Source organism: Corvus moneduloides, chromosome 4 (assembly GCF_009650955.1).
Source record: "Corvus moneduloides isolate bCorMon1 chromosome 4, bCorMon1.pri, whole genome shotgun sequence".
NCBI classification, from domain to species: domain Eukaryota; kingdom Metazoa; phylum Chordata; class Aves; order Passeriformes; family Corvidae; genus Corvus; species Corvus moneduloides.
Genome location: NC_045479.1, coordinates 34118030 through 34136707, shown reverse-complemented (window position 1 = coordinate 34136707; position 18678 = coordinate 34118030). Strand labels below are relative to the sequence as shown.

Below are 18678 nucleotides of genomic sequence, written 5' to 3'. Positions count from 1 at the left end.
CCAGCCATGTCTCAAAGGTTATATCTATGCTGTAATGAGATGTGACCACAGCTAGTGTAAACACATCCACACAGGCAGTAGACCTGCTAATTCAGGTATCAGTAACAATGTTTATCTGTGGCTCTGTGGTTTCACGCATACATGGCAGATCCAGCTGGGATCCTGAACTCCATGTTGCCTGGCTGTACTGCTCTTGGCACACATGCAAGTTTATATGAGAATGGTCAAAATATCACCTGTGAGTGAGTCAATGTAGACATTGACTAAGCCTTCCTTATTCACAGTTCATCAGAAGTGAGAAGGGATCAGTTGGTTGCTTTGCCTGTGAAAGAAAAATTTGACAGCACTTGAATACTCAAGGTTTTTCAGTCCTCTGCAGAGAAACCCATTATATGATTCAAAGTCATCTGCTGATAGAGATGTGCTTTTTGGTTAGACAGTTATATCACGCCATTATCTAAAAGCTTGATAGTAAGAGGCAGATGCAGGTGGTTACTGTGAACTGATAGGGAGTGAAAAAGTAGATTTGGCAGACAAAATACCTTGCAAAGCAGCATTTTAGTGGTCAGTCTGATTTTGTAACTCTTCTTCATATACTTTCTCATCCTAGGAAAATTACTAAACTTGTTGCTGCAGTAAGTGACTTTTGTTAATTGTGAGCAAGCATGTACCATGTTTTACTTTTTTTTTTCAAAACTAGCACAGGAGAGCAAGAAATGTAGTAACTGAACAGCGAGCCAGCACACCAGAGTGATTATATGAAGCTCTGAGACTTACAAATTTAGTGACAATATAAAACTTGTACTAAAACACTGTAATTCCTTGAAAAGAAAAGTGTGTATGCATTCGATTAGTTAATACATGTTCTATTTTTGTCCTTGGTGGAGATCCTCAGACATTACTTGTCTGCTTGCAATGAGCCAAATTTTGTGATCAAAAAAAACTATACTACTTTTTGCCCAATAGTAGGATAGGCTGCAGCATTGTCTGGAAATTAGACTACTGGGTATTACACTCCCAGGAGACAAGATGAGCTATTTTCATCATACACATCTCAGTATGCACAGACTCGTGTGTATATGATTGTCTGGTTTCTTGCTGTATAAGCTGACATTAAGTGTCTTGTGAGATGTGTAAAAGCAAAGACAGTATGTCAATGCGATGATACAGACACGACTGAGCTGACTTTAAATCTCCTTAAAATATCCTGTTAAACTTCTGCTGAATATTTGCTAGCGCACACACATTGTAACAAGGCTGGGTACAGGAAACCCCTAGCTAATGCGACCTGTCACCCAACTCTATTCATTATTGTGAATATTTCTAAGATTATTCCTGGCTTTGACTATGGTAATTTTATTTTCTATTTCTCATACAATCAGGCAAGCCTGACTGGACTAGACTGGCTGCCAATCCTGCTAAGGCATTAGGAGATCAACAATTCAAACTACTCTTCAGTAATTAAATGAGGTTGACGTAGGAAAAACTATTTTTGTTTGCCTCTTTTTTTTTTAGTTTCATGAATGGTGGTGATAAATAGGCTATTCAGGAGTGAGACAATGGGCTGCTCAGTCAATCGGTAGAGTGGAGAAGTGTTTTCCTTATTTTTAGGCTACTCAGAAGAGGCTGTCACTCCTCATTTCTCTGCTTTCCTCAACTCACAGCAAGTTTCTCCTCAATAGTATTTTCTTACTTCTGAAAATTCTGGAGTAGCAGGATCATTTTCCCTGATAGTTCTGCTTTTTCTCTTAGCTCCTGCAAAGAGCTTCCTCTGAACAAGAGCTGCTTCTGTACTAATCTAAAAAGCAATGAGGTATCCCTTGAAAAACTCTCAGTGTGAGAACCGATCAAGAAATAGAAATCTCTGAAGACCAGCTTTGCTAAAGCAAAAAGATGAGTGTTTTGTTCCAGGTCCATCTGTATTCTGGACTAGCAGGATGACAGGCGCTGATGGCTGAATGCTGTGCAGCATTGAGCTGATGTGCTGTACTCATAAGGGTGTTAGCGAGGCAAGCTTTTAACATGGGTACATTTGAGTACTAATGTGGCTGAACTGCTTTGGAAATGGAGTTGTCTCACATGGTGATGGTTTATAATCAAGTCCTCTGTGTTGTAATATGTGTAAGATTATAATCTCATCTGCTGCTGTGGGACTTCCAGGCAAACATATTCAGCAGCTTCTCCATCTTCAATCCTCAGTGAAGAAATAGGTGATAATCACCTCACCAGTACTTTCTTCTGGTCCCTTCAGAGGCACCTTGCAGGCAGTGCAGACAGAGTAATGTTCTGCCTCAGGTGAGAAAGCCTCTACCCCTGCAGGCAGCCACAGCCTTTCTGCAATTTACATTTCTCCAGGCTGTTTTTGTCAATCACTGACAATGTGGAAAAAATACTCAAAAGCATGGTGCATGGGTTATCTCTTAAAAACCCACCAAAATGCATCGTGGGAGAGTCAAGTGAGAAGAGAGTGGTGAAGCTGCCTCCAAACTACCGTGTGCGTGCCGGATTTCCTGGCTGCCTCACTGTGTGGCAGGCAGCTGCCATCCCTTGGCTGAGGGAGTCCTTGTGAGGACTTGGGATGCCTTAGCTGCATCTTTACCGGTCTTGTTCTGCTGTTTGGGTGATGACTAGTATTTCAAATAACTTTGAAGTGATCCAAGCAGTACCTTGTTACAGTTTGTCAGCACCTGAGGGAGAAATACGCAAGACTGACTAATTCAGTTTATGAATTCTGAAGTGGGCGTATGCATATTTTGACCGCAGTCAGGGAAAGACACAAGTGTTTCTCTGTTCTGCCTTCAACTTAATGAGCAGTCCTACTGATAAAAAACCATACTCATTATCTGAACATTTTTGTATAGCGAAGAAAGCCTCCCAAAATATAAAAACAAACAAAAAAGTTAGAAGTGGGTGGTAGCTGTCATGTCTTTTTCAGTTAGACTAAGGGTCATTCTGTGGTGATGATTACCTTATGTTTAATATAAAATTGTAATGACACACAAAATAATTGTGCTTATTATGCCTCATTAACTCTAGTTTTCCCTGTAGTACCAAAAATAAGCTTCAAAAAGTGTATTCTTTTTCCTCTGGGCCATTTCATACTTTGCAATCCACATCTGAACATCAAAGATCATTATGATATATTTGCTGTACCTGGTACAGACATTGACTAAAGAAGTAGCAAATAGAGAGGCTTAAACTGCTAGACTGCCACAGAAGTATTAGTTGCTTGGTCATATATACTGATGAAATTTTAGTCTCCTGGTGCCATGACATTTGTAAGCAAGCTTTGAGGATCCTTCCAGGAAATAGTTGACCTGCTACACAAAGTGGGTGCTTAACTAAAAATTCAACTAACAGTTCAGTGAGGAAAAACAGTTACTATTACTTGGACTAAGCTAGGTAGAAAAACCGTATTTCCCTCAAACAAAAAAAAAAGCAATAAAACATCATTTTCCATTATTATTTTTTTTGTATCACTACTGATGACTGGAGACCAAAGGAGATTAAGTATTTTAAGGTTCAGCATTCCTCAAATATGCTTATTATTAAGAGCTTACATTATGCTGACAAGATCTCCTCTAATACCTTTAGAACTTTGAATAGCTATTGCTCTGAAACACGGCTTGTTGTTCACTACACATTTTTCTTACCTCCTAAATAGAGCAGTGTGTGTCCTAATAAGTACCACCTTGTGTGTTTTAAAATAGTTTGAGCATTTGGGATTTCATTTACGTATTTTTTTGTGTATATTCAGGTTTTTTTATACGTAGCTTGTCAGTAAAACTCCAACTCATCTTTGGCCCAACAGCCCAAAATACTACTCTGCACAGTAGTTATTTCTTTTTCCTTTGGTTCATTTAATTTCAATAATAATAAAATGGTAACAGTGTGATTAATATAACACTGCACTGAATAGAAAATGTGGGTTTGGGGAAAAAAAAGGTTTAAGAGAGAAAGTGATTTCAGTGCACAGATTGCCATATAAAACATCGGATTTTAAACATATAAAACCCACTAATAAGTGCACTTAAAAGTTTTGCATATTATCACTGTTAAGAAATGAGTGATATGAGTGGTATGAGCATACCATCTGGAGGTAGGTATTCATGAGTTAATTTTGCTAATGAACTCTTCTTTAGTCTTTGAACAAACCACTTTAATCTCAATTTTTCCCTCTGGAATGGAACTCATACTACCTACTATCATAAGATATTACTGATTTTTTTTTTTATTTTGATGATTCATGGTTGTTTTAAAACCTCTCTGTATTTATGGCAGTATAATATCCCTCCTAAGCCAGTTGATAAATACATATCAGAATATATAGTCATTATGGTGATTCTTGGCATTCTTTTTAGTTAATGTTTTTAGAAATTGTCAGAGAAACATAATAAGTCATTATCAGTTTTTCTCAATACCTTTGCCAGAACTTTCTGGTACTTAGTCTTTTTTGATTAAATGTTGCATGGATATTTTCCTTGACTTCTGTAATTTTCAGCTTTTTCTAAGAAGAAATTACTTTAAGGTGTATCTTCTGTCAATGGTGTAAAATGTTTCCAACCACCGGTAAGAACCTTTGTAACAGCTACTGTATGGCAGATGCAATGATCTTTTTTAGGAAAAGAAATTGTAGGCTGGAATTACACTTAAAAGGATAATTTATAATATATAATTTTATATGGCTATATAAGTCTGTTATATATGAGTTATGCAGGATATACCATGATAGATTTGGTGTCTCTGTTCATAACAAAAATGCGAGAATTTGAAGGATAAATGTTCTACAGGATTCTTCAAAGTTCTTAAAATAAGTTGGAAATACTTTTTGTATCTGCCACTGTTAACAGCTTGTCCTGGTTTAGGAATACTGCTCCCCAAATTACTGTCCCCATCCAGACTCTCCCAAATGCTCTCTCCCCTGACTGGAGTGAGAGAGATCTTTCCTTACTCCTGCCCCTGGTAAGTGATGGGAGATGGTATCAAATAACTTTAGGGTCTGGCCATGCCTGGTGGGGTAGCTGGGACTACAGGCACCACCTTGCCAGGCTACTGTAAAAAAATTAACTCTGTCCTGGCTGGAACAAGGACATAGCTCAAATGAACCACATGGAATTGCTTGAAAGTTAAATAAAAAGCCTACTCCCTGAAAACAGTGTGGAGCTCTCTAAATGCATGGTAATGCTGGTCTGGATGATTAAACAGTGTAGAAGAAATGGTCATTAGTAAGTTTTTTGGGAAACAGTCATAGTTATTTAAAGCATTTGAACATGCCACAGGCAGCCCAGCCTCAGCAAAACAGGCTGGTTATGCCAAATATGTTGGAGAGCTGAAGGAAAGTGGTTTACAGTTCGGTTCAAACTCTGAATTTGTTCTGCAGTGACAGTGTTCTCTCTCAGTTCTTTAGTAGTGCTGTAATTTCCTCTGAAACCCAAGTCAGTGTGGGATGTGCTTCTTCAGCAGGATATGAGAAAGCCTGATATTCTTCCTTTATATATGTATATATGTGTAGAGGTCTGGAAAGAAGGATTATTTTTTTTTTCCTCTTGGAGTGTAGTACAACAGCAACTCTAATCTGTGACTCTTAAGTTGCAGGGGGATAGGAAGAGGAACTATCATTAGCTAATAGTTAGGCTTTTTTAAAGAAACAAATATAAGACATTGAGACATGGATCCATCAGACTGTTCCTTCTTCTCCTGCCTTCCCTGAGGTGCTCTGCAAAATCATTCAACAAGCTCATCTGGGCTAAAAACTACAGTGTAGAAAAAAAAAACCAAACAAGCATCCCTGGTCAAGGAGGAATCAGCTTTGGCAAGATGAATTTTTGTAGCATATCAAGCAAAATGGCATAAATTTCTTTTTTTTTTTTTCCAGAAAATGATATATTTTATTTTCCAGTTTGATTAAAAGACAAACCTTTGGTCCATATTTGAGTGTTCTGTGGAATTAGCCTGAGGTTTTTTTTTCAGAGGGAGTTACTTTTAATTAGAGGAAGATGAGATTATCTGAGTTGGTTCTCAAGCCAGGCATGTTTGTCTAAGTGCATTAGATAGTCATCCAATTGTTTCATTATTTTGCCTTTTTTTCAAAATATGATGACTTGGAAAAATTTCTCTTTATGTAAAATTTTTGCCTTGAATTACATGTCTTCATTTTCCTATCTGTAATGGATTTTGTGTTGGTACATATTCAGGTCCCCTTACATAAATGTGGTAGAGAAACTAACCTTTAATGTGGGCAGGGCAGTAATCTGCATCTATGCATTTTTATGCCACTTGTGTTAGGGTAAAATCCCAATGTATATAGATAAACACAAGTATTCTAAGGTTTCAAGTACCCCTCCTTTGTAACAGGGGGTTTTATTACTTAAACCTGAACTGTCGTCATTGCCAATCTTCATGCATCCAAAAAGTAAATGGTACCTGATGCAATTACAGTATGCACAAGAGGCTTGCACATAGTTTTGTTTTAAATTGCTGAAAAGATCACGAAATAGAATGACTGAATTCTCAATGCCGTTTCCTTCTCTTTCCTTGAATGCTCTAGCACACTGAACTTTTCTTTGAGGTCTTAAAATACAGAAGGTATTTTGAATATGGACTATTAAAGATGCTAGTTAATAGTTGTAGTGTCTTTAATTAGTTTCACTACTGGTAAATGAAGGAGGTAATTTTATGACCTACCTTCCTTCCTGCCACCTATATTTCCATACCAATGTGGATATGTATTGGCTGGCAAAGCTTCACAGGCTCTTGTCTTGCTTTTCTAAATGATTTAAAGCAAAACAAACAAAACCAGACAACTTGAAGTGTTTTGAAAAGCCTGCTACCTGGGTATGAACTAATTTGCCTTTTCCAAGTCTGACATATGTTGTTTGAGCACATCTGAAGATTCTCTTGGTTTGACAAACCCAAATGCTGATTTTCTTCTCCCTGTGGCTCCTCTGGGATGTTTCCAGGACACTGTTCTCACTGTTCCCCTTTTCTGGGAAGAAGCCAACAATAATCCGTCTACTCTTAGCTTTGAGGACCAGAGCTGACATTTCAGTGCACCCTGCCATTGCTGCAGGAGGCTGGCTTGCAGTTCATCACTTGGGACCTAAGTGATAATTTTGAACGTAGCATAGATAATTTTTTAGAAGCCTGCTGTTAAGAAGGTTACATAATTTGACAAATTTAGTACATGGTCACCACCTTGCCTGAGTCAGTATGAGGCTCTGAAGATCTCAATGTTCATCCTGAGATGACAGGGGTGCTCAGAAATGTCCTCTTGTTCCACTTGCATTTTTCTGCTCCTTTGTCCTCATTTCGTTTTCTTGCATTGTTTATATCCATTGCCTCTACAAAATACAGTTCCTCATATCATGAGAGTTTCAGATCAGCACTGTTCACAGCTCTGTTCCTGACCATTGTGAAGTTTCATGGAATGGGAACTTCGTGGCAGTAATGTCTTACTGTGTTCACACACTTGCGACACATAGCTAACAAAGCTCTGCAAAGGTGTGATTGGGCTCTGCTGTGAACAGAACAGTGAGTAGATTAGATGTTAGAGGTACTTTGGTCATCCTTTTCTCTTTTTTTTTTTCCTAACTTGGTTGTCTGATCGATACCATACTCTTCACAAAAATCATTTTAGCATGAGGGAGGGTGTGGCAGAATTTAATTGGCTGTGGAGGGTAGGTAATGGTGAAGCCAAAGAACACTACCAGCTGCTCAGTCTCATCTCTCATGTTCACTGAGCTGCCAAGGTCACTCTGCTATCCTTTGAGGAGGACACAAAGGATTTTGTAACACAGGGGATGAAGGGGCTGTATCAGCAGTAGAACATGCATTCGCACCCCTTTGCATCAGGGTTGCAGAACTGAGAAGCAAAACCGAAGCACTGCCTGCCAAAAGTGAATTGGTTAGTACCCATGCTGACATGTTGTTGGATAGCTTTCAAAGCACTGCATAGTTTTCAATTCTGTTTTTCTTTCACCTGCTGTCATTACAAAAGCTCTGCAATTGATCAACAAATGAACTGTTGAAAAAATGATATAAATAACAACCTTAATAAAAGAAGAATATGTAAAAGAGGTGATAGATCTCTAACACAGTCTGTCTCAACGTTACCACATACCCACTGATATTTAAAAAAAATCGATGTTCAAGGTAGATTAAATTCATAAATTATGATTATGTAGAAACCATTTATCCCTTTAGGAAACAAGAAATAGGGCAGTTCTGTGGTTGAGTTAGCAAAAGGAGGTAGCTTGATCAAAATGTTCTATTAACAAGTGAAGTTTCTAGAGGAAAATTATTGCAAATTATATGCATGAATTTATTACATATTTTGAAAAAAATCCTTATTTCTTTGAAATAACACGAAAAATATAAATACCTTATACAAACCATAGTACAGAAATTATGCAAAACTTGTCCCACTTTGAAAGCAGCAATTTAGTTGAATTTTTCCATTCTCAAACCATTCAACAAACATGATCTAGTTAATCTTCTGAATGTCTTTGTGAGTGGCTCTGTATTGTAGAAAAACTGTTTTAGCTGTTGAACTCTCTTCATTATGTTTTTATGAATGTGCAACTGAGCTTTCAGAGTTTTTCTTGGGGAAGCCTGTCATTCCTCTGTTTGTGAAACTGTTTCACCCTTGAAGAAAAAGGTGATTGTCTGATGAAATGTGAATGCTAAAGACTGGAACACCACTCTGCTTTATCAAGTAGGAAAGGAAAAGCCATAAGCTGCTGCTGAATCTAACCTTTTGACCAAAAGGGAAAGGTGGTGTTCTTTATAGCTATGGTTATGACCTTTCGAATGTGAATTTTATAACTGGTGCTGTGCTAGTATTTCTTCACAGTTTACCAAACAAAGGTGGTGTGGAATAATTGGATATTGGAAACTCTGCTGCAAGTATCAGCCTTTTTTTTTTTTTTCTCTCCACTAGGATCAACTTTCCATTTAATACCATTTCCATTGGTATTAATGTTTCAGTTTGCCTCATGATAGATCATGTTCAGAAGTCCTCAAAAGAGTCAGGGGAATGACAAACTTTACAGCTATTTTTTTTCATAATTTTTTTTAACCAAACAAATGCTTTGTCTGCTTCCAGACGTGTTAAGAAGGTTGATCTTTTAACAGAAGTTAAGAATATAGATAAAATATGAAAATCTTAGTCAAGTATCAATGTTCCCATGATATTTAGACTGTGAATAACATAGTTTAAATGGCCCTCATTTTGAGAGGATACTAATTATGTGGGGAAATGTTCCTTACATTTCTCTTCTGTATTGCAAGAACACTTCCTCTTCCTCCTTTACTTCATTCCTCCAGAGGTTATAAAATATTCATTATCTGTTAGTACCTGCCTGCATTGTTAGAGTAGTCCCTGTGCAAACCCATAGCAAGATAGAATCCTTGGCAGAAAAAACTTGAAATCAATAGATGAGTAGTAAGTGTTCAAGAATACAAAGGCATCAGGAGGCAAAGCCTCCTGAATAACAGACCAGCAGCAGAACAGCAAACAGAATATACCTCTTTTAATTTGCAGTTTAGCACCTGTAATTTCAGCAGGAGACAGCTGAGTCTGGTGACAGGAATGTATCTGTTAAAAAGGTATGAACATAATCCTTTTTTTTTTTTAATGAAGCCACATTCTACATTGTGATGTATGCTGAGGCATCCTTTGCTATCACCATTGTTTCGCAAAGTTCTCTAATCTTTGAATAGTTTATAACTTTAGCAGTGGTCCAGTGCCCTTTGTAGGACAATATGTGGCTTTCAGCTGTTAGTGTGGAGATTCAGATAGGTGGTAAAATGAAAAATTTGCTTCATAAAATGTATTCCCTGTAGGTGCTAAGAATGAACAGAAAAAACATAGTCAAAGTTCCATGAATATTGAATATTCTGTTTGCTCCCCTTTGCCACAGAGCTGAGAGATTCACAATGCATTACTCCACTTGTGTCTGCCTAGATCACGGTGATCTTGCCACGGGTGAGGTGGAAAGGTGAATGCTTGTAATTCATGACTTTCAGATTGATAACTGTAAAGCATTCACTTATAGTGCAAAATAAAAAAGTGTTAAGAACAGAAGGTAAAAAGAAAAAGAAAAAAAAAAAGGCAGCTTAAACTGGAAACCTGTATTGTCATGCTCAAGGAATGAGCATTAAGTGCATGTAAAAGTTAGTAGCAAAAGAGAAGAGGTTATTTCATTTTAGGGCTGGTTTCATTTTATGCTCCAAACTTTTAGAAGTTAATTTAGCGTTTGCCAAACCTTTTAACACACATGGTGTGGTCAAGGTCAAAAGCATCTTCTCTGTGCTCTTTTAGTCACTTTAGGAGAAGCATCACCTAGAAAATAGTAAAACCTCCTAGTTTTCCATAGTTACTTTATTTCCATTGCACTGGTAACAACGCAAGTAGCTAATTTCTTGAAAGAAAAAAGCCCAAACCCTGAAAAGCATACTCTGATGTAATTACTGGCAAACATCACAGGATTTAGAAGTGGCAAGTGAAATTTCCTCCTAGTAATGTTTTAAATTTTGTCGTATTATTCTAAACTATTTCGCTCTGATATTCTTACTCAACAAGTTTGTAATGAAAGAAGACAAAACTTTGCATCAACTGTAATGCAGATTTCAAATATTGATGCTGTGAGCAACAGGAGATTATTAGTGAATTGATGTGCGTATCTTACTTTTAATTGAATTGTAAGCCTTGGGAGGGAGGATAAGCAAATGGAAAATCCTTTTGGACAGCATTGGAACCAGAAAAAAGTTTTTAAGAAAAGTAGGATTAGAATTCTGACCCCTCATTTATCATCCAAATAAATGATTTACCAAAGCAATGGGTAGGAATTTCAAACTGTTTTGAGAAAGATGTTTCTTTGTACCCTTACAGAATCTCTCAGGCTCACATGCTTTAGTCATCTTTGAGTCTTGAAATCTAATGTCTGCAAAATAAACAGGTGAACAGTAAAAAAAAGAGGACCGTTTTTCCTGGACGAGCATTGCTTCATCCTTAAACACTATTGAAGAAAAAAATAGATGTTCTAATTGTCATGCATTCGCTTCTTTTCCATAGACAAGTCAGATGAAATGCAGAAGGATTTTAAAGAGAGGGAATGCAAACTGGAACTGCTGTTTCTAATTTCATAAGCTAAAAAATAATAAATAATACACAAATATCTGGAAAGCTCCATAGAGATTTTCTTGGCTTCATGTGCATTTTTCTGTAAATTAAAGGTTTTAGTTTAGAACTGCTGACAAGTTGATTGCAAATTACTTGGCTGTTCCCTAAATACTTCAGTCTTTGTTCAAGTAGTTTGTTTTACTCAAATAATAATCTACTTCACACTCCTTAATGCATTCATTGATTTGTGGATTAATTTATGCGAGTCTGATAGGATAAGGTGAGAATAGTATTACCAAACTTCAGTGATTTGTTCATGTGAGTATCGTGTATCAATTTTTTTTAAGTTCTGTGTTTTGTGTCATTAGTTTTCATAACATACTAGGAAAGGCAGCATTTTCTTTTTCTTTGCTATGTTATTTTTAAATGTTTGCCAGGATTGATATTAAAAACCTGACACAGATTATTTTGCAAAATGTAAATTAAAGTATGGCCTTAAAAATTGTTAGCTCAGATAAATATTAGAGCCTATGGCATGAAATGAAATGTAGAGGAGAAACTATTACATTGAACAGGGTTAACAGTGTCTTTCCAGTCTAACAGATGAAAAGATGAACTGAATCATCCTTTTATGCATCCTTTCATTAATTGAGCTTCAGAATGGTTGGGAATAAATAACTATGTGTCAGGAAATTGTTACCAGTAGTTCAAACAGTCATTTGATGTAATGCTCTGTTACGGGAGATTAGAGTGAAAACAAAAATCCCTACAGATTATACGGAACATACAGTTATGGGAAACCGGATGTTCATTTATTGCAGAAGCAAGATCAGATTGTGTTTTCACATTAATTTAAAAAATCATATATAAGTCTGTTTTTTTCTTACAAGGGTTAATGCCTACAGACTGGCTAGTCATCTTCATTGGTACTTCTAAAGTGTTTTCTGTGTGTAAAAAGGGAAGAGTAGCAGTAATGGGAAAATTCTGCACCTATGCTAGCCGAGTATAAAAGTTGAGTGAATCTGAGAATAGTTTTAGCAGCTGTATTTCAAAATGATGGAACATTTTATGAATTTGTTGATTTATTGATAACTAATATATGAATTATTTCTCATTAAATAGTAGGCTAAAATCAATTGACTCACAGAAGTGATAGTTTCCTTTCCTGTGGAAATATTACATATACTTTCTTTGGTGTACAGAAAACGTTGTGCTCAGTTGAATGACATGATTTTTATGAATTCTAAAGGGATTTGATACTTTTTTCCCAGCAATGACTAGTTCATTCTGCTCAGAGGAAATTCTGTATTTGCTGCTGTTTCCATTCCTGTGCTAGGATGATTCTGCAACAAGCCACAGCAGCTTGAAAGCTATGCATTTTCTGTGGAAAAAAATGCCTATCTCAATTATCAGCCTCTTTAGCAGTGTTATATTAAAACTGCCTTGAAATTTTGCATTAGTCAGAACTGATGCAAATTTTTGTAAAAAAAAAATGGTCTCGACTGAAGTATCAGAGTTACTTGCTACTTGAGCTAATGTTTATGGTTAGTGCATCTGGAGGGAAGAATATTCTGACATACATTGTGTGTGTGGTGGAAAGGACATGCATCATCTTTCCATTGTTTTTTTCATTTAAAAAAAAGTGTGAAAGTAGAACTTTTTTATGAAACAACTTTGCATTTATAAGCATAATGTGAGGTTTTTTTTCATGTTCACACACACTGTAATGATAATTCCAGTTAAATTATCTTCCTGAGTTCTGAGTAGCATAGGTTGTGTTTTCAATATAATGTTAGTTACAATTCCTTTTTTAAGTAGTTTTTGTCCTGCTCAACAAAACACCAAAGGGAGCACATGTGGACCTTTAAATATTTTTTTACCTAAAGTCCTTTATAGATGGGCTATAAAAGCATATTGTGTAACACAAGTTGTATGGAATGGGACCTCATGTTTTTCTAGTAGAAAAAAAAAGCATTTTAGTGATCTGTGCAGTATGTTTATATCCATATGGCATATTTTTAATCCTAGTTACTTACCTAACTGCTCTTTCAATTCCTGTGTCATATGTCAAATTTTAATACTTCAGTGAGGACTACATCTACTCTGGAAAAATTTCTTGCTGTTTAGAGTCAAGAGGCTCAAAAAAAGCCTTAAAACTAGGAAGTTGCCTCAGTTCCACATTTCACTCAGGAGATACTTATTTATAGGTGATATGAAATAAAATGGTCCTTTCCCTTTGCTTAGTAATTTCTAGAGACATATTTTTGTAAAAAATTTCCTTTTCCCACCCGAAAGCTATAAGCATGCAGAATGCATGTAAATCACCTCTGTGAAATATGAGTCTCACAGTAAGATGCAGAGAACTAGAGGACTGGGGGGGGAAAAATAACCAACCTCCTCTCCTGTTAAATAAAAATAGTTTCTTTGTGGGGTTTGTCTCCCTGAGAAACTTCCTGATACTTGGATACTCTGTCATGTGTAATTGGATTGTAGCTCTTTCTGAATACTGTTTTCTCCTCTCGACAGCATGGGGTAACCTTGGAAATGTTCTCAAGAGCCAGAGCAAGATTTCTGAAGCTGAAAGCGCCTATAGAAATGCCTTGTACTACCGCAGCAACATGGCTGATATGCTTTATAATTTGTAAGTATGTGTGGCTTTCCTGGGGTTGAATTGTCCTTGAAACCTGTTGTGAATGGAGCTATTGATTTACTTGCTGGAAATGGAGACAATGTTATTTGTTGCTTTGTAATAGTCATTTCATTAATTGTGCTCCTTAAGCTATGGGGTGGACAGGATTTTTTTCTTGGTCAACATTATCGTATATTAATGTAATGGGTATGGAGAAGGTAAACTTACAAATCTGTTTGCTTTAAAAGGAGAAAAAAAACCCCCACACTAAACAAAGTACCAATAGATGAGTTGTCAGCTGCAGGCCTCCATCTGTTTGTGATTCGATTAAATTGTGAGGTGTTATTTAGACTTCTTTTTTAAGTCTATATAACACTTGGTGGGCAGAGTGGTGTAAGCGCTTCCAAGCATAGACCAGTACCCTTCTGTTAGCTGCAGAGGTCTGAAATGTTAAAACAGCAGATTACTTTTCTCCTGTGACTGACTTCAGAGCAGCATAGGTTAAATAAAGTTTAATTACTTGAACCCTGTTGTCGGTGTGTAAAAGGATAAATAACATCAGCATCAAGATAATTATTCAGCAGGAAAAAAGATATCCCAACTCATTAATGTACCAAATCATGAACAGGAAGCGAACATCGTGCCAAGCTTTGCACTGAGGTGGGATGGTGCTGCGTGTCCCAGCAGGGAGGGGACTGATTCCCTGGCTGTCCCAGCTGGGTGTCACACCTGTGCCCTGCTCAGCACTGCTTGTCCTGCTGGCCCTTGCCCTTCCTCCCCCTCCTGCCATGACCCAGCCAGCACAAGCCGTCGGAGTGGGGCTCTGCTGCAAGACAGGCTGGTCACCTCCACCATGTATGCTCTTGTTTTGTGATGTGTGTGGAGGACAGAATCCAGGTGACTGCTGTTCCATAGGGAGCCATTTGAGAATAATGTCTGATGTGCAGCAGAAAAGTGTGACTGTTACATAAAGTGTGCAAAACCTGCATTCAAATAATAAGCCTCTTCAAATCAATCAATCAAAAAATATTGTTCTGCCTAAGTCCAGTTTAAAATGGCTGCATATAATATGTGAAAATGAAGTTTACCATAACACTAACTTTTTACTAATTTTTTCCTTGTTTTACAAGGAATAAGTTGTCCATTTCATTAACTTGCCTTTCAGTTAAGCACAATGAAACTCAAAATAATTTCGTTATGGAATTTCTGCTCCAAAATGAAATTCGTATTTCAAAATATGTGTATTTTTAAAAATCATTTAGTTACACAAATGTATGTATGCACATAATTTCCTTCTCTGTTAGGTAGTGAGGAGCAAGAAAAACATATTTTTAAGAGGAAATTTCTGCTCACATTTAAAAAATAACTTCTTAACCCAGCAGAAGATTGTAGCAAATAAAGTGACAAGATTGATACATGTATATTTCCCATATGCTATTCGTTTTGAAGGTGAAAATTGTAACTATTAAGTTTTTTGTATGCCTTAGGGTACTTTTGTCTCTTACTGTGTCATAGAGGGAAGCTGAGTTAATAGCAGGGTAAGAAGAGGAAAGGGGGTTGGACAATAAAGACAGGGACATAAAAGAAATCAGCTTTCAGTCTTTTCACTGTTCTCAGAATAAGCTACTAGTCTTCCAGTTTTCCATTGATACACAAAATATATGTCTGTAAACCTTCATCTTTGTTGAACAGAAAACTTTTTGAAATTCTACTTAATTTGTGTGGAAGGATTTTAACTAAAGGGATGGTTGGTGTATATAGAGCTTAAGAAATAAAGTTTAATTCTTAGCCTTTCTACTGCTATATTGAATACCATAGAATAGAATGTTTATTTTTAAAACAAGCTTTACAAAACCTTTAGTTATTCAACAGTAGTTGAATAGCTAGTTGAAAGAAAAATCTTGCATCACTTTTTTCTTTTTGTAGGCTTTCTTAGTGTCAGATACTTCAATATCCAGCATGAAAAATAGGTGGTAAATGGAGTGTCCTTTGATATTGCACAGATGAATCAATTCTTTTAAGCACAAGTCCTCGAGAGCTCCTTTGCAAGTTAAGCCCATCCCTGGCATGTAGGTCTATCGGAGCCTTTTACAAAAATCCTCTGATGGAAAAATGTGTCTTATATGTCAGTTTTGCTGTTTCTAGTTTTGAGTATGTGCCTTTGAAACTAAAACAGTCACTCAATAGAACTCCTGGAAAAAAAGTATCTTTACAGTTATTTAGAAGCACTGTATGTGTTTCACATGTTCGCTATTGTTTCTAAGCACCTATGCCTCAGTATTTGATGCAAATTAATTGGCATGTGCAGCTCAATGTTCACTCATAGCAATAACAAATCCAAGTGCTCTCTGATTAAGAACAAGTTATTAAGGTTTAACTTCACGATTTTAATGGATAACAATCAAAGAGAGAACCTACATAAACAGAAGCATCTGTTTTCTTTCCTTCTTTTCCAATAATTTGAAATGTTGGCTTAGAAGTTGACTACTAATACCTTAAAATCTAAAGAATTTAACAGACTAGATGAATAGTTGAGTTCAGTGCTATGATTTTGTTTTCTGGCTTATACCTTATGGCTCTGAGTTACAGCTGTTTTTGCCATTTAGAAGAACTTAAAATGCATTAATACATAACTATATAATCTTCATTTGAAGGTTTGCCTGATTATGAGCATGTTATATTTGTATTCTCAAAGCTCTGTTCTCAGTAGCTCTGCTGATTTCAACTAGATTTCATAGGGTAGTAAATCACCATAAAATAACCTGTCTTTCTATGCTTTTTTTTTAACTGAGAAAACTGTCTATTTTAATACTGGGAAGTACCAAGGACAGAGCTGTAGAGAAATGATAGTTTATTCTTTCAAACAAGGCAACGTTCAGTAGATTAAAACAAAACTATTTTACTTTGTTTTGGCTTTTCAATCATTGTTACCTTACAACTGTTACTTAAAGCTTGTGGGTTTTTTTGTATTGTTTCAAATTGCTTATAATTCGTGTCTAAAGTAAAATTGTTTAACAGTTAAAAGACAGTTTTGCATATATTATTTCACTTGTATTTAGGCCTGGCTATGCTTAGAATATTCTTTTGTCATCCGTATTAGAAACCTATGTTACCTTGAGTTTCTCATTGGATTAATAAGGATGTTCTCAATCTCACAAAGATATTGAATATTCCTTTAAAATTATATTAATTGCTTGAAATGTTGTAATTTTGGAGTATACAATGCCCTATAAGGATTAATTTCTAGCAATTGGCCATCCCCTTGCTTCTCTCCTGAGCTATCTCATTTTGCCTTTAGTGATACAGGACTGCGCGTACAAGTTCGTTATTCATATAATTTAATTTCTTTGAATAAGGTTGGATTGTGAATTTCCATAAACTTACGTTGGAAAACTTAGGGTATTTTATCAATAAGTGTGGATTTTTTTAGGTTTCTGTTAGAAATTTCAGCCACTATTGAAGACTTTACCTATCCTAGGAAGTCTAGGATTGCAGTGTTTTACAAGCAAAGTTCTACTCTGCATCCTTGGGTAAAAATCAGTATGAGCAAAATTCTTCCTTGTCTATTGTTGTCAGCTTTTAGACATTGGAAAATATGTTCCCTGCCTTTTAAGGGTGCTGGCATAAAAGTCTCCTTATCAGAGACAAAAAACTCTAAAAGCAGTCTGACCTACAAACCTGTGTTGAACTGTGGTTGAACCTTCCCCAAAGTTCCTGCAGCAACCACCTAGTAGGAAACAGCTCAAGGTTATGGTTCCTCTTCCTTGATAGCCCAGAAGTTTTTATCATTCAGGATGTTGAGTTTAAAAGCAAAGAGGATGTGTCATCTGGTGTCTCAGTACTTGATCATTGTTTTTCTCAGCTATGAATGTGAACTTGTTGCAAACCTGTTTGGAATTACTCTCTGCTTGGCCAGCTAGTTCTTCCTCTGTCAAAGACAGCAGCTAAAATTTGTGTCTTGCTATAACCAAAGCTGTCCTGATAAAATCTTGCTGTGTAGTCAGACTGGCTCTTGAGGTAGCACCCAAAGGTCACTTGGGTGACTGGTGGTTTCCTGCGGTGCAAACTCTGCTCTGGGACACTTTGTAGGGCCTATATGAAGTACAGATTTCAAAGTCATATTGAGAGATGAAAGGCATTCAGTGACCTAGCTATTCAATGAAATGCCTCAATATTTGAAATTGTGGTCATAGTCCTTACATAAACTTTCACCATTTTATAAAATGAGGAAAATAATAGTTTGAGTCTGCCATTCAGTTTCAAAAGAGACCCCATTCAGTTTCAAAAGAGACCCCTCTTGTAGGAAGCTCTGTCCAGCTCTCTATCTATGTTGACTACTGGGGCACATGTGAGGGAAGAGGCACCTGGTTTGAGGACTGCAGATACAGCACAGCACTGCCCATTGTCCAGAGGAATGAGAAAGACAGGAGCAGTGCTATTCCTCATCCTCACAGCAGCCCTCCCTCTGTCAAGGAAGTAGGAGTTGTGATAGTTGATGTGGTCCTGAAAGGGTAGTATTCCCAATCAAACTACACCAATAACAGAAAAAAAAAAAAAGGGGGCTATATTTGCTGACCAATTTGCTTGCATTTCTGAAGCTCTTCCCTAGATTTGGGAGAACATAACAAGAGTTTTACTGCGCTATCTGAAAGACTAGAGGTTGTGTTGGGGTTGATTGTTTAGTTTTGTTTTTTGGGGCTTTTTTTATTACTGGGGCAATAGATTACCTAGTGAGTTCTGCAAAGGGAATGGTTATTCTCTGTATGTTTGGGTTCTTATTGATTAAAAAAGTAAGATTTATGGTAGCATCCATACGTAACTTTCTACCCACTAGTTTTGCAAATGACAGTGACAGAGTTGCCTTAGGCAAAGCACATTCTCTCTTGCTGTGTGACTGGAGACACATCTCTGTGGGGAATAAAAGAGG

At 36.7% G+C, this 18678-nt stretch overlaps 1 protein-coding gene across 1 annotated transcript in view; it reads left to right on the top strand.

Moving 5' to 3' along the window:
• Nucleotides 1–18678, top strand: part of TMTC2 (transmembrane O-mannosyltransferase targeting cadherins 2) — a 235982-nt gene that overhangs the window by 138999 nt on the left and 78305 nt on the right. The window contains exon 4 of the mRNA XM_032106615.1: nt 13649–13763. Coding sequence (XP_031962506.1) covers nt 13649–13763 — 115 coding nt within the window. The remainder of the gene's footprint in view (nt 1–13648; nt 13764–18678) is intronic.